General features: G+C 34.4%; 1 protein-coding gene across 1 annotated transcript in view; it reads right to left on the bottom strand.

Annotated features, from left to right (window-relative positions):
- LOC100068012 (UDP-glucuronosyltransferase 2C1-like) overlaps positions 1 to 11,690 on the bottom strand; it is a 30,380-nt gene extending 18,690 nt beyond the window's left edge. The window contains exons 1-2 of the mRNA XM_070262379.1: positions 10,970 to 11,690; positions 4,316 to 4,464 (exon numbers count right to left, since the gene is read on the bottom strand). Coding sequence (XP_070118480.1) covers positions 4,316 to 4,464; positions 10,970 to 11,690 — 870 coding nt within the window. The remainder of the gene's footprint in view (positions 1 to 4,315; positions 4,465 to 10,969) is intronic.
- Between the last annotated feature and the right edge of the window lie 3,814 nt (positions 11,691 to 15,504).

Raw genomic sequence — 15,504 nt, 5'->3', positions numbered from 1 at the left:
GTTGTTCAAGTGTGAAGGCCTTCTGCTATCAGACTTTGCTTTTACTTGGGAGAAGTAAGTCTTTTGTTTTCTTCATGCTTTCATCTAACTGAGTGAGGCTCAGGCACATAATGGAAAGCAATTTGCTTTACTCAAAGTCCACTATTTGAATGTTAATCCCATCCAAAAACAACTTTGGAGGAACATCCAGAAATTTTTGACTAAATATCTGGGTACAAGCCAAGACAAGTTGACACATAAAATTAACCATCACATTGTGATTGTAGATGGAGTGACTCAATATGTAAAAGCCATCAATCTTTTAAAATTAATTTTCCATTATGATATAGTTTTCTTGAGAAATTGACAAATATTTTTAAATTTATATAGAACACTCTTTTTATAAATAAGTAATTAACTTTTTGAAAAAGAAAAGGAAATATTGGGAGCTTCTTAAATCAGATAATCATAAATAATACAAAATGAGTGCAACTAACCTCCTAACAGACAAAGTGAACAACACAACAAAACAGTGAGACCAGAAAAAGAAGAATGAGTATGTAAAAGCCTGCTATATATAAAGGCGATATCACAAGTAATTGATACAATCGGAAAGAAAAATTCACACTGAGTAGATTATTTACTATTAGGTGGTGCTATAAAAATATATTCACTACCTAGACAAAAGAGAAAAGTGAATCCTTACCTCATATTATACATTAGTATAAAATTTAAATGGATTAAAAGAATCCGTATTAAAGTAAAATATTATAACTTTTCAAATAAAATATAAAAGAGGAGCTTTATAATCATAGAAATGAGAAAATATTTTAAATGAGACTTTGAAAATTACAAACCATAAGGTAGAAAAGGATGGAATTGATTGCATCAAATTTAGTACTTTATGTATCCCTGAAAGAAGGAAATAAGGGATAATGTTAACAGATATACGAATTCATAAATGAAGATATTTGCAATGGCTAAAATAAGGATTAATACCCAGATATTCTAGATTATGGAAAAAATTTGTATTGCTTGACAAAAAAATAAAAGGAGGTTATCCAAAAGAAAAATATACCAAGTATGTAACTTTAACAGGGAGAAAATGAGAATAACTGGTAAGTTTCTGAAAAGATGTTCAACTTTGCTGTTAATTTAGATTACCAATAAAATATACCAATATGATACCACTTTACCTTTATTAAACTGACATGTATTAGAAAGTAGAATACTATTGAGGGCTAGATACGATGTGGAAGATGGGACCATTTAAGCATTCCTGATGAAACTATATATTTGTACAGATTTTCAGTAAGGTTAAGTGCACAATGAAATAAGGCATGCATGTACCCCATGACCCTACAACCCCACTATTGGATATATAACACAAATTTATGTAAACGTCCATAAAGAAATACGTTTCAAATTTTTCTTCACAATATTCTTTGTTGCAGGATAGAGCTGGAGACAACTAATTGTCCTTTATGAAATAAACACACAAAATATGGTAAATACATACAGCAAAATTCTCCGCAACTGTCAGAATAAATGAAATATATTTAGAAATAGAAACTTGGACACATATTAAAAAATAAAGTAATAAAAGAAAGAAAACTTGAGCTATAGCATAACTCCATTTACATAATTAAACTCAAATCAATGCTATCTGTTGTTCAAAGATCCAGATGTCTCTGTAAATTGGAATGAGAGCACAAATATTATGCACACTTGACTAGGTGTCTACTGGTTGTCGAGTAATGGAAGAGAAGAGGATACGCGCTGATTATGGAATGGGGTGAGTTGAGATTACGATTAACACATTCTGAGGACCTGAGGTTCAAACAAAGCAAATGAAAACAATACATAAATTCCATATTTCCACAAACATATGTTTTAGCATTCAAAATTAAATTGCCATTTTTTATCATGCTTTAGTGGGAGGGGAATTTTTCCCTCTTCTTCCCAACCTTTTCCTATTTTTTTCCTTAGAAGGAAGAGGTGAAGTTCTGTTTGAGTCTTTCTTCAGAACCCTGATTGGGTCACATTTACTGGGAGATTACTTTATTGAGCGTGATAAGAACACATAGACATGGGTTAGTGTGGCTCTTTCCCTACTTCTTCTGTACATGAGATTAAAAGTTTTAAAAGAAAAGAACCTGTTCCAAAGACAGGCCTTGCATACTGTTTTCTTCTTTCATCTTTAAATTGATATTACTCTGACATAGCTGCCTGGTTATCTGTAGGGTTTTGACTCAAAGGAAGCAGAAGCTATGGACAGTTGAGTCTAAAAAAATGATCCAGACTAATTTACTGCATAGAGAGTAAGGCACAAATACAGTTAACAAAAGGGCTCCCACTTATTAGTCATTTTTCCATTGTTCGTACACTAACTCCAACACAGCACACAAATATGGTTATTGTTTGTGGAAAGATTCAAGTTTTACCAGGTTCTCCCATCATGTTTCTGTCTATTAAAGCCTCAAACCTGATGATTACTTTAACTGTCACCCTCACTATGGGTTACTTTGCACACTCACTTTGCCTCTTGAGGTTGTATGTAACATGTAGATTTAGTGTTCTTAATCAGATTTTTATAATTAGGAATATTATTGAAAATCCTGAAATATTCTGATACCAAAATTTAACAGGAATTATTCAAAAAATTAAATGTCATGAAACAATTTACCATATTAGAGAATCTTTACTGCCATCATAGACTCAGGAATCAATTTTTTCATGAGCACAAAAGCCTGTGCATTATTTGAATAAAGATTGTGATTGTGTTTTTGTAGTGTCCCCAAGGCCCTACTGTGGTTTGGCAGGAGGAGACAGGGGAAATAAGATTCCATGGTAAATACTATACAATTCTGACCCTTTCTGAGTATTCTTAAAGGTCATACGAAAAACATCAGATAGATTCTTCATGAGACACTGTTGGTGAAACAAATAAATGCATAAATGTACAAATACATATAAGGGTGCTATTGGATCAATAATAATGCAATAGGAGGGTTCCAAATATATTTGAATTATTAAAATATATCAAATATGCATATATGTAAGTCTAACACTGTCCCAATTGGTGACTTCTATGTTTTTAGAATTGAATCTTTGCAGTGTATGGATCTTTCATCCAAAAGTATGAAATAATGTGAAGAAGGCCCAGAATATTTAAGTGACTATTTCTGAGCAGAAGCAATGGTTTAGAACAATATAGAATGGATTTCCAGTATTATTTAACTTGTCAAAATTTAAATGCCCATGCAAAAAAACAATAAAGGAAAGACATACAAAGAAACATACAGCAAAGCATTCACTCTTGAAGTCTCTCTCTTCACATCCACCTCCAGCCAGTCAAAAATGCTATTGACTTTCTTTGTAAATGCCTTTTAAATCTCTGCACTTCTGCTCATAATCACTAACATCCTATACTTCGTATCTCTGTAATCTCATGCAGGAACTGTTGCAACTGTATTACCTCATTTCCCTGCTTTAAACCTTGGTCCATTCCAAAAAATTCAATAGCCAATATTTATGACAGGGTAAGCTATATCACATTACTGATTAAAAATCGTGCATTGATCCTTCATTGCCCTTAAATTTGAAGCAAAGAATACTCAGTATTACCCATTTGGTTTTTCTTAACCTATTTCCCCATTCTCTCTCTAATCTAATTACTCTCCTCTATTCAAATCAAATAGTTCATCATTACTAAACTTCTGCCAAAAATTTTTGGATAGACCGTCATATCTCTATTTGATGGATTCTCAAATTATTATAATTTCCTCACTATTGTTCATTTCTATGATGAGGAGATGCTAAATAACATGCATCTACATAATCTCAGTCGATTAAAAGAACAGTTTATTTCTTTTTTATGCCATAATACCATCTATTAAGCAGCACTTCCTACATATATTCTTTAATCGAGAATTAAGATTGGCAGAGTAGCCAATATTTGGAACACAACTTGTTGACATAACAAAGGAAAAGAGAATTCTGGAGTCTCTGGACTTGACAATTAAGTGTTGAGCCTGGAAGTGCTCCATGACACTTTAGTTCATAGTCGTTGCCCAGAGAATACTTTATGATTCCACTAACTCAGGGCTAGGGATTTCATTCCTATCAAATATGTGGCATACTTGATGAATATCACTAATTATTGTCATGATAATGTTACAAGTTACTTATGGCGGTATGATAGTCTAAGAGGATAATGACCATTAATTCCTGTGTTCAAGTTTTCACTTTGATGGCTAAATATTATAAATAAGAAACCAGAAATCATTCCAAAAGACAAATACTTGAGGAAGCAAACATGAGGACATTTAATTACCTTCGGGAGGGGCTTTGCAGGCTTGCAGTGTAGTCCTCCAACAAATTCAAAGTGAGGTAAATAAGGGTAAGGAAATTCAAATTCCCAGGAAGTTCGAATCAACCACATTTCAGCTTTCCCCATAATCTCACATAACGTGGTGGGTTTTCCTGAAGAAAAATGAAGGATGATAGGGGAAAAGCAAAGATAGAGTAAGTGGAAAATATTTTACTATCCAATTTTCTAAGAAAATTCTTAAAGAACCAATTTTAGTCCTATGTAACACATGTGAAATCAACTGGCCTTCCCTCAACCAAGACTATACCATAGTGAGATTATGAATAACCAAACAAGGATTTCAGTCTAGACCAAGGCCAAAGCCTGCAGACAATACAGTCTCTCTGCTTGTGCTAAGCCTGAGCCCTAGTCCCTGCTCAGATTTGGCAAATGCTCCCAGCAGGAACAGGGATCTCAGGCAGTGATCCTCAGCTCACAATGTCAGTGTCTCCTCCACTTCTGGAATTCCAATTTATCTCACCCTTGTTCCTCCGAAAGACTTTTGATATCTTTGAAAAATGACCTTTGTAATTTTCCCATCTTTTTCTAATGTTTTCAAGTGTGCTTCCATAATTAATTACATCCTACCAGGAATGGAAATCTTTTAATAAGTTTTTAAAAGGTGATTATCTACTTTGCTATGCAAAATGAAAGTTCCTGTTTCACAAGACTTTGTCCTCTTTGGTGAAGATATAGCACTGCATAACAATCTGGGGGCAAAATATTTGCTATTCTGACACTTTTAGTTGGCACACGGTACAAAACGGGTACCTTTCAACTGAAGAGGCAGCCATTAAACATTAACAGAAAGAGAACTCAAATTAGTGACTCTGAATTAAATCTTTTTCCTGTAGTTTGGAGACAGAGCCTCTTTTTAAAATTCCATTTAGTTACTATGGTACATGAAAGCTTATCCAGAGGTTTGGTGTCATTCGAAATATCCATTCAGTATTCCCGAAATAAGGAAATATAACTACTACATGGTTTTTTATATTACGGCTTTTTGCATATTCTCCTTGATGTCCTAAATGCACTAAAGTTTGTGTTGTTTTGGTTTTTTTTAAGGAAAATTAGCCCTGAGCTAACATCTGCTGCCAATCCTCCTCTTTTTGCTGAGGAAGACTCACCCTTAACTAAAGTCCATGCCCATCATCCTCTATTTTATGTGGGACGCCTGCCACAGCATGGCTTGCCAACCAGTGCCATGTCCTCATCCGGGATCACAAGTGGTGAACCCGGGGCTGCAGAAGTGGAACGTGTGAACTTAAGTGCCGCACCACCAGGTGGCCCCCTAAATGCACTGAGGTTTTGATCAGAATATATGAGGGATTTTGAACGGACCAGCACATTTTATCTGTATAAGACATCACAAGCAAATATCAATACTTTATGAGTTTGAATCAGGGAATTACAATGGTATGCAATTCCCAGTTTTATATGCAGAACATATCACATTTTGGTGTCTTATTGGTGCCAGCGATGAGTATAATCTTGTTCTCTTTGCGTGATGCTTCACTACCTCTTCATTTTTACGGAATTTTTATTAAGATATAATTTATATACCACACACGTCTTCCTTTTAAATACACAGTTGAGTAATTTTTAGTATGTTTGCAAAGCTATGTAGCCATCACTACTATTTAATTTTAGAATATTTTCATTACTCCCAGAAGAAATCCCATATCCATTGACAGTCATTCTCTATTTCTCCCTTTTCCCAGCACCTGAAAAGCAGTAATCTACTTTCTTTTGCTATTTCCCTATTCCAAAATAATCTTATTTCATTTCATATAAATGAAATCATACACTATATGGTCTTATATGCTACCTTCTTTCACTTAGTCTAAGATTTTTAAAGTTCATCCATGTTGTAGTAAATATCAGCACTGTGTTACTGTTTTGTTCTTTTCTTTTGAGGAAGATTAGTCCTGAGCTACTCCTATCCTATCCTCCACTGGTCCTTCTCTTTTTGCTGAGGAAGATTGGCCCTGAGCTGACATCTGTGCCCATCTTCCTGCATTTTATATGTGGGATGCCTGCTATAGCATGGCACGATAAGCAGAGTGATGGTCTACATCCAGGATCAGATCCAGTGAACTCCAGGCAGCTGAAGCAGCATGGCTGAGCTTGACTTCTATGCTCCTGGGCCTGCCCTAGTGCTTCATTACTTTTTATTTCTGAATAATATTTCTTTGTATGGATATACTTCATTTTGTTTAGCCATACATCAGTTAGTGAACATTTGGGTTGCTTCCATTTTTTGGCTACTATGAATAATGCTCCTATGAGTATACATGTACATATATTTTCACTTATCTTTGATATATACCTAGGAGTAAAATTACAGAGTCATATGGTTGATTCACTCTCTTTCATAAAAAGATAATATCTTTTTCCTGTTAAATCTCTCCTCCTTAGATAATAATCTAGTGTGCTTAATGCACCTTATTGAAATGAAGACAATAGAGTACAAGAAGAGTGAAGAACAATGGATTTTCACAGAGATTACAAGAAAATGTTCCAAATTTGGAAATCAAAGGAAACTACAGCATGCTCTTTTGATAGCATACTGGGTTATAGTGGAATAACGAATGGAGGATTACTTAATTCTTTAGGAGAATGTGCCTATGTTTTACTTTGTTATTTATTACTGATTTACCATGGACTTTTGAGTCTAAATACAATGACATTAAGTGTTAACTTGAATATTTCTGTCTGGTAGAAAAGATCACACCCCAAACGATAATTTTATGGCCCTGTAAGACATTAACCAGTATTGTGTCTAACCTAGCAGTATTATCTTAACATTACTGTTTTATCCCCAAAGTGTTTATAAATAGTTTCTCCAAATATTTTTTGAACCAGATTTGCGATCTTAATGATTCCCTCCTGGATGATTTGAATTTATCTATAGTATGTTTCTCTTACTAATTCTATAAGAGTTGTGAGTTACATTTTTAAAAATTTGGAAAATATACTAGAACACATTATAAAATGAAGATCCTAAATTCTCAATAGCCAAATGATAATCTATAGCTAAAAGCATTTTTAAACTTATGAGAGTTAAAATAAATGTTTTCCTTCTGTTTATCAAGACTCCCTTTGTCCTAGATTATTGATATATTCTTAGAAAGAATATTTATAGGGTCCTAAGAGTGAGGAAAGACTCAGAGACAGAGTCATATCCTATCATTAATGCTTCACTATGTAAGAGGTTCCCAAAGTGACTATGAAACTGCTGGAATCAGAAGTAAATAAACAATTTAGATCCAGTGGTAGAAGAGCCACAGCCTAATCCTTGACTCAGAAAATGTCTCCAAGATGAAATTCTAAGTTATCTTTTCTCAGTTTTTCCTTTGCTGCTTGAACTCTGACCATGCATAAGTGATGGGTGCAAGAATTTCTGCTCACATTTTTTTTTAGGGTCAAGTCTAGAAGAAATAAGTACCTGCTTCTGTCACAGAAAATCCAGAAAAAGTCTCAATGCAATGTTTTGGCCTTCAATAGGCCGTATGCCTCCCTTAACATCTGGGATCTTGGTAGGCAGCATACTTCATTACAAACACTCATAGATTTTGTGAGTTGGTGAGGAAATAGTTTCTCATAAAAAATTTAGAACAGATACCAGGAAAAAGGAAAAAGGATGTTGCTTCTTTTAAGAGATCACAAGTATAAAGGAAAATTTGATGTATTTGTTTTCTTTCTGGGAAGGATTCGCCCTGAACTAACATCTGTTCACAGTCTTCCTCTTTTTTTTCCTCCCTAAAGCCCCAGTAGACAGTGGTATGTTCTAGTTGCAAGACCTGCTAGTTCTTCTTTGTGAGCCACCAACGTAACATGGCTCCTGCCAGATGAGTGGTGTGGTTCCAAGCCAGGAACAGAACCTGGGCCAGCAAAGCACAGTGCACTGAGCTTTAACCACTAGGCAATCAGGGCTGGCTCTTTAATATTTTTTAAGAATACACTTAAACTTTAGTAATGATAAGGTATTAGAGATACTTTGTTAAATAGTAACAAGGAAAATAATCCTAAAATTCATAAGAAACCACAAAAGACTCTGAATTGCCAGAGCCAGATTGAGAAAGAATAATAAAGCTGAAGGAATCACACTTCCTGATTTCAGCTATGTTATAAAGATATAGTAATCGAAACCATATGATACTGGCATAAAAACAGACACAGTCCAATGGAACAGAATCCAGAGCCCCCAAATAAATGCATGTATATACAGTTAACTAATAATTCACAAGTAAACCAAGAATACTCAATGGAAAAAATACTCTCTTCAGTAAATAGTGCTTGGAAAATTGGATATCAGATGCAAAAGAATGAAACTAGACCCAATCTTATTCCACTCACAAAAATTAATTCAAAATAGATTAAAGACTCAAATGTAAGACTTGAAACTATACAACACCTAGAAGTAAATATAGGGAAAAGCCTTCTTGATGTCACTCTTGACAATAATTATTTGGATATGTTGCATAAAGCAGAAGAAAGAAAAATTAAAAATCAACAAATGGGACTACATCAAACTATAAAGGTTCTGCATACCAAAACAAACGATCAACAAAATGAAAAGACAACCTAGGAAATGGGAGAAAATATTTGCAAACCACATATCTGATAAGTATTTAATATCCAAAATATAAGAAAGTCATACAACTAAACAGCAAATAAAAAAATAATCCAAATGAAAGATGAGAAAAAGATCTGAATAGATATTTATCCAAAGAAGATATTCAAATGACCAGCAAGTACATGAAAAGATTCTGAAATTACTAATCGTCAGCAAAAAGCAAACCAAAACCACAATGAGATATCACCTCACACCTGTTAGGATGGCTATCATCAAAAAGACAAAAGATAACAAATGATGAGAAGAATGAGAAGATAAAGAAACCCTTATGCAGTGTCGGTGGGAATGTAAATTGGTGCAACCACTGTGGAAAACAGTATGGAGCTTCTGCATATAATTAAACAAAGAACTACCATATGATCCAGTGATTCCATTTCTGGGTATATATCCAAAGAAAAGAAAATAACTATGATAAGGAAACAACTTAAGTGTACACTGATGGATGAATAGATAAAGAAAATGTGGTTATATATATATATAATATGTATATTCTATATAATTATATATAGAATATTTATATTATATATAGTATTACATTTATATAATATATTATTTATATAAGATATTATATATATACCTCTAATACCTTATATATATGTGAGTGTGTGTGTGTGTGTGTATGTATATATATATATATATATATATATATATATATATATATATACACATAGTGGAATGTTATTCTGCCATGAGCCAAAAGGAAATCCTGCCTTTTACCTCAATATGGGTGAACCTTGATGGAATTATGTTAAGTGCAGTAAGTAAGAAACAGAAAGACAATTACTGTTTGATATCACTTGTGTGTGGAGTCTAAAAAAAAACAATATAAACCACCCAAACTGATAGATACAGAGAAGAGATTGGTGGTTGTCAGATGTAGGGGTTGGAGTCTTAGCACAAGATGAAGTTGTTCAAAAGATACAAACTTTCATTTCTAAAATAGGTAAGTCCTGGGGATGTAATGTACAGCATGGTCACTACTTGAAAGTGGCTAAGAAAGTTGATCTTAAAAGTCCTCATCTCAAGAAAAAAATATTGTAACTCTGGTTGATGCACGTTAACTAGACTTATTGCAGTGATCGTTTCACAATATATGCAAATATTAAATCACTATGTTGTACACCTGAAATTAATGTAATGTTTTATGTCAATTATATCTCAAAAAACCCCTCTAAATAATGTAATCAGGGTACTGCTTCCTCAAAGATAAATAATATCTTATGCAGCATCATTCTTAACACAACTATATGAACAATTTTTTTAAATAAAATACCCAATTATGCAAAAGGAAAGAGTAAACAGACTTGCTGAAATAATGAGACACATTACACTTGAGGTTAAAGCTCATTAGTTCATATTTGTTGCATGTTTGAGTAGAGCAAGAACAACAAAAGAGTGAGATAAGTTAAAAAATCTGGAAACAAGGTCATTCACAGAAATATCTTCCATGTTTTTCCTCTTTGGGAGAAAAGAGCAGATGAAACCAAGATATATTTATTTTCTAGTTTTGTGCTCACCATATGACAAGCCCTGCAAATGTGAAACTAAGCCTAGATAGGATGCAAACAGAAAGGCTAAGAAATAGCAAGTTAATCAGAAAGAAAATAGAGTGTATAAGAGAAGTAAACGGGAGAGAAAAAGTCCAAGGTGTTGGAAATAAAGCACACTGTTAGATGGGGGTTTTCCAGATACTCAAAAAAATTAGTAGCAGCAAGTAGGATTTATGTATAAACATAAAGAATATTCCTTCTGTGATATGTTGTAAGTATTAAATCATCTAAAACAAACAAACAAAAGAATGATATTTTTTCCACTTGCAACAACTAAGACACTGCTTAGTCACAATTTCACTACTCCAAGACCTACAGGAATTTGGGTCCTCACTTAAAACTGCCTTTTTAAAGTTTGTATACACTCAGATAAATATTTACATTTTACATGTGAAATAAGAATCCGTATTGCAAGCAGATTTTTCTTACCTAAAACCTTGCTATAATAGTCATCCCATTCTGGAAAAAGAAAATATAAAAACATCATATCATTCAGTGTGTAAAATAACCAGTTCTCCAGCCTCTGTACAAAAGTCATGTTGTCTGTCAGTCCTGTTGTGCTGCCAGGAACATATGAAGAAGGGGTGGGAAGTCCACCACACAGTCTTTCAATGACATTCCCCTCAGAAAACCTAAAAGAGTATATAAATGGAATATTGAGAAGCTCAGCCAACAACTCCCCACAAAAACTTAAAGGATCAGAAATGCAGATATCAAACTTAGCTGCCTGTAGCCTGCTGAGTAACTCCTTATTTGTGATAGCACTGTCACATACTCTTTTGAGTGTCCTGAAAAATCTCTCGTTCATTTCTGCCAGTTTTGTTAGCATGTCCCACCATGAAAGTCTTGGAAGTTCAAAAATAACTGAATAGAGATCAGTATTGAACTCTTCCATGAGAACTTCTTTAGTTACTGAAAGTTGAAGGACCTCTACATTAAAGGGAATCTTGGTATGATCCATCATAAGGCTGGGTGAAGGTACCAGGATGGTTATTTCGTGCCCACGAAGATGGAGTTCTTCCAGAATGACTTTCAAATTAATCCAATGACTAAAATCCATGGGCCATACAAGTACTTTCCCAGTCCTTCCAGAGTCGAGGAAACACAGGTTAAGCATGAAAAGGACACATAAACCTTGTACAGTCTTCATGATCAGCTCCTGCTCTAACAAAACCTGGGCTTAAACCAAGTGCGTGAAGTTCACAAAGCAAAGAGCTCTTCCTTGACTATCTCAACCATTTATAGTAGCTTGGGCTGAACTTTGACCAGCGTACTTTGTATTATTCACTACAATTAAAAACAACTGCTTTGATAAAGAAAATATTGATAATGTCAATAAAATGAGTTAGGAAGGAAATATTCATAATCAATGTTTCATCACTTCTCTTAGTGGATATGAAAATAAAGAGGCTTAAAGTTAAACACAAATCTAAAATAATTTCTAAAGCATCATCATATGATGCATATTTAATTAAGATTGGGCTTTCTGTATCTTTTTCTCTGGTTTTATTTGACGTTCATTTGAACATAATTGTCTCTCTAGAATTTCTCTTATGCGTAACTTTACTAGATATTCTAGACACGAAGAATGCTATCATCTACTGCCTGGAGATAATATGTGCACTGTAAGAGGTGTTAAGGCAGAGAGAAGATTTAAATCCAAATATACTATTGCTAAATGAGGCGCTCTTTGTGCTAAGTCACATTTATCTTACAGAGAAAAAGAAGAATTTTTTTTAAATTACTGCAGGTATGAGTTCAAGTTCTGATTCTAGCTTAGATTAATGTTATGTTGAGAAGAGGTATCTTAGAGTAGAAAAAGCAGGACATGAAGAAGATAACAATAATCTTACCTTTCTTTCCAGAATATCCATTCTATTTTCTTTGCTTTCTAAACTGAAGAGAGCTTTTATAATGTAAACTTATTTTATTTCGCTTTGATTCCCACACCTGGAAGCCACTGTCGCATGTAGAAATGGATCAAATATATCTGCTACAATAAATTCATGTATAAACATTTGCTTAAAAGGTTGATTTTTTTCCTCAAGTAATTAATCAGTAGGAATATATGATGTTAACACTATCATTTTTATCATTATAAGAATAACTGGATAATAAAATATAGGATTAAGTAATTATTCAATTGATCATCATATCTATAAATTCTATGCCCAAATAAAAATCAATCTGTTCTCCTTTATCAGTCTTCATTATCATGAATCAAAACCTAGCTGTTTTTTATCTAACTTAGAGTAACCGCAACAGCCTTCTGATCTTCCTGTTTTCACTTTTGCACACCTGCAACACAGATTCCACATATGAATTTTCTGATTTTCAAAAAAGTTTACTTCAAAGAATGACATTCTTGAACAAAATACTTAGTAACTTTCTTTTTCAGTACGTTAAAATCTACACTGCCTGACATGGACCCCAAGATCCTGACTAGATTTCTACTCTTATGTTGTTCCAATTTCCTCCACTAATCATTATCAGGTCCCTTTGAGCTTTTTGATCATAAGAAATTCTTTTCTGGAGTGACATCAGTAGATTGCAGCCTAGGAGTTCTCTACTATCATCACCTCCAAAGAAAATTGATTTTGACAGCCACCAAGGAATGAGAGTACCTTTGGGAATCCGGGACTCCAATGGAGAAGATTCAACTGACCATGGGAAAAATAATTCCAAGAATAGATGCATCAAAGAGGGTAAAAGGAACAGTTTCATTTTGTCTGTGTTCCTCCTCCCCCAACGCAGCATAACTCAGTGCCAAGAGAGAGCAAATTGACCTGTGATTTCTACTATGGCAGGAAGAGTGATCATGTAACTGAGCATCTCGCTTCTCCAGTCATGCAGGATGCTGCCCGAGAGGCCCATTTCTTTCTGCTTTACTCAGATTACTGAGGAGATCTGTGAGGCTGAGGGGCTAGAAGAACCTAGGATCACAGCCAGAGCTCAGAACTCATCAAAGTGTTGCTACAAACCACTTCATGGTTCTTCCTACTAAACCGTTTGAGTATTCCAGTAGAAAGCTTTCCCACAAGCCACTGAGGACACTTTGCCTGCAGACCACCCCCAGTGACAGAAAGATGCCCCATGCTACAGGCACTTCACTCTCATTACCCTGATGGCTCCAGATGTGCAGTCCCATTGATGGTGAGAGCGATCGTTTGCAGACATCTATTGAGCAAATGTAAAATACTGGATCTAATCTGTGAGTTTAGGAGAATTCTCATAAACTGACACATTTCAAGCCTCCGCCCTAGGGAAAGCAAATGGGAGACTCTCAAAACTAAGTCTGGCTTTGTGAGATCAAGAGAAGATGATATATAATCTGAACAAAATTCCCTCAAGTGGGAACAAGATGTGTGGAGCAGAGATATCCTTAAAAAAGTTCTGAGAAGGTTCAGAATTCCCAGTCAGACTGACAGACAAAGCTATCTCTCTCCCAAAGCCATTCAGTAAAGACTGAAGGAGGTGATTGCTTCTTTAAATATGAACACCAATCCAAGACTTCAAGGAACATGAAAAATCAAGGAAATATGACACCACCAAAGGAACAAAATAACTTTCCAGCAACGAACAGCAAAGTAGTAAAAAATCTATGAATTGTCTGAAAAGGATTTAAATTAGATTGTTTACAGGAAGCTGAGTGAGCTATCAACGAACACAGACAAGTCAATGAAATCACGAAAACAATATATGTACAAAATGGGAGTTCAACACAGACAGAAATCATGGAAAGAATCAAACATAAAGCTGAAAAAAAATTTAAGAAACTATTTTGTTTAGATGAGGACAACCAAAGAAACAGAATTCTTAGAGCTAAAGAATACAGTGAACTAAATAAAAAATGAACAAAGATCATCAACAGCAGTTTCAATCAAGCAGGAGAAAGAACCTGTGAACTCCAAGACAAGTCGTTTGAAATTATCCAGTCAGTGGAGAAAAGAAAACTACAGACCAATATCCCTCAACTACAGCAGCAAAATTCCCAACAAAATATGAGCAAACCAAATTCAACAGCATATTAAAAGGATCACACACTATGATCAGGTGAGTTTGTATCTGGGATACAAATATCATTCACCATAATCAAATCAATAAATTTGATACAGTACATTAATAGAATGAAAGTCAAGAATCATATGATCATCTCAATAGATGCAGAAAACACATTTGAAAAATACAACATCCTTTCATGATAAAAATAGTCAATAAATTGAGTATAAAAGGAGCATTTTTCAACATAGTAAAGGCCAAATCCAAGAAGCCCACACTTAATATCATACTCAATGGTGAAAAGAAGAAAGCTTTTTCTCTAAAATCAGGAAAAAGACATCCGCCCACTCTCTCCACCTTTTTTTTTTTTTTTGAGGAAGAATAATCCTAAACTAACATTTGCTGCCAATTCTCCTATTTTTGCTGAAGAAGACTGGCCCTGAGCTAACATCCATGTGCATCTTCCTCTACTTTATATGTGGGATGCCTGCCACAGCACAGCTTGACAAGTGGTGTTTAGGTCCACACTCAGGATCTGAACTGGTGGACCCTGGCATGCTGAAGTGGAATGTGTGAACTTAACCGCTGCACCACTGGCCCAGCCTCACACTCTCACTGCTTTTATTTAATATAGTGTTGGAAGTTCTAGTCAGGGCAATCAGAAAAGATGAAGAAATAATAGGCATTCAAATTGGAAAGGGAGAAGTAAAATTTCCTTTATTTGCAGGTGATGTGCCTTACATATAGAAAATCCTAAATGCACCACCAAAATATGGTTAGAGTGGTTAATCAGTGGATTCAGCAAGTTTCCGAAATACAAAATCAACATACAGAAATGAGTTATGTTTCTGTACACTAACAATGAAACATCTGAAAAAGAATAAAGGAAAATATTTCTATTCACAATAGCAGCAAAAACAATAAAATGCTTAGGAATAAATTTAATGAGAGACATGAGAGATCTC

Source organism: Equus caballus, chromosome 3, assembly GCF_041296265.1.
Source record: "Equus caballus isolate H_3958 breed thoroughbred chromosome 3, TB-T2T, whole genome shotgun sequence".
Lineage (NCBI taxonomy): Eukaryota > Metazoa > Chordata > Mammalia > Perissodactyla > Equidae > Equus > Equus caballus.
The sequence above is the reverse complement of the archived record's forward strand: the minus strand, read 5'-3'. Positions and strand labels throughout refer to the sequence as shown.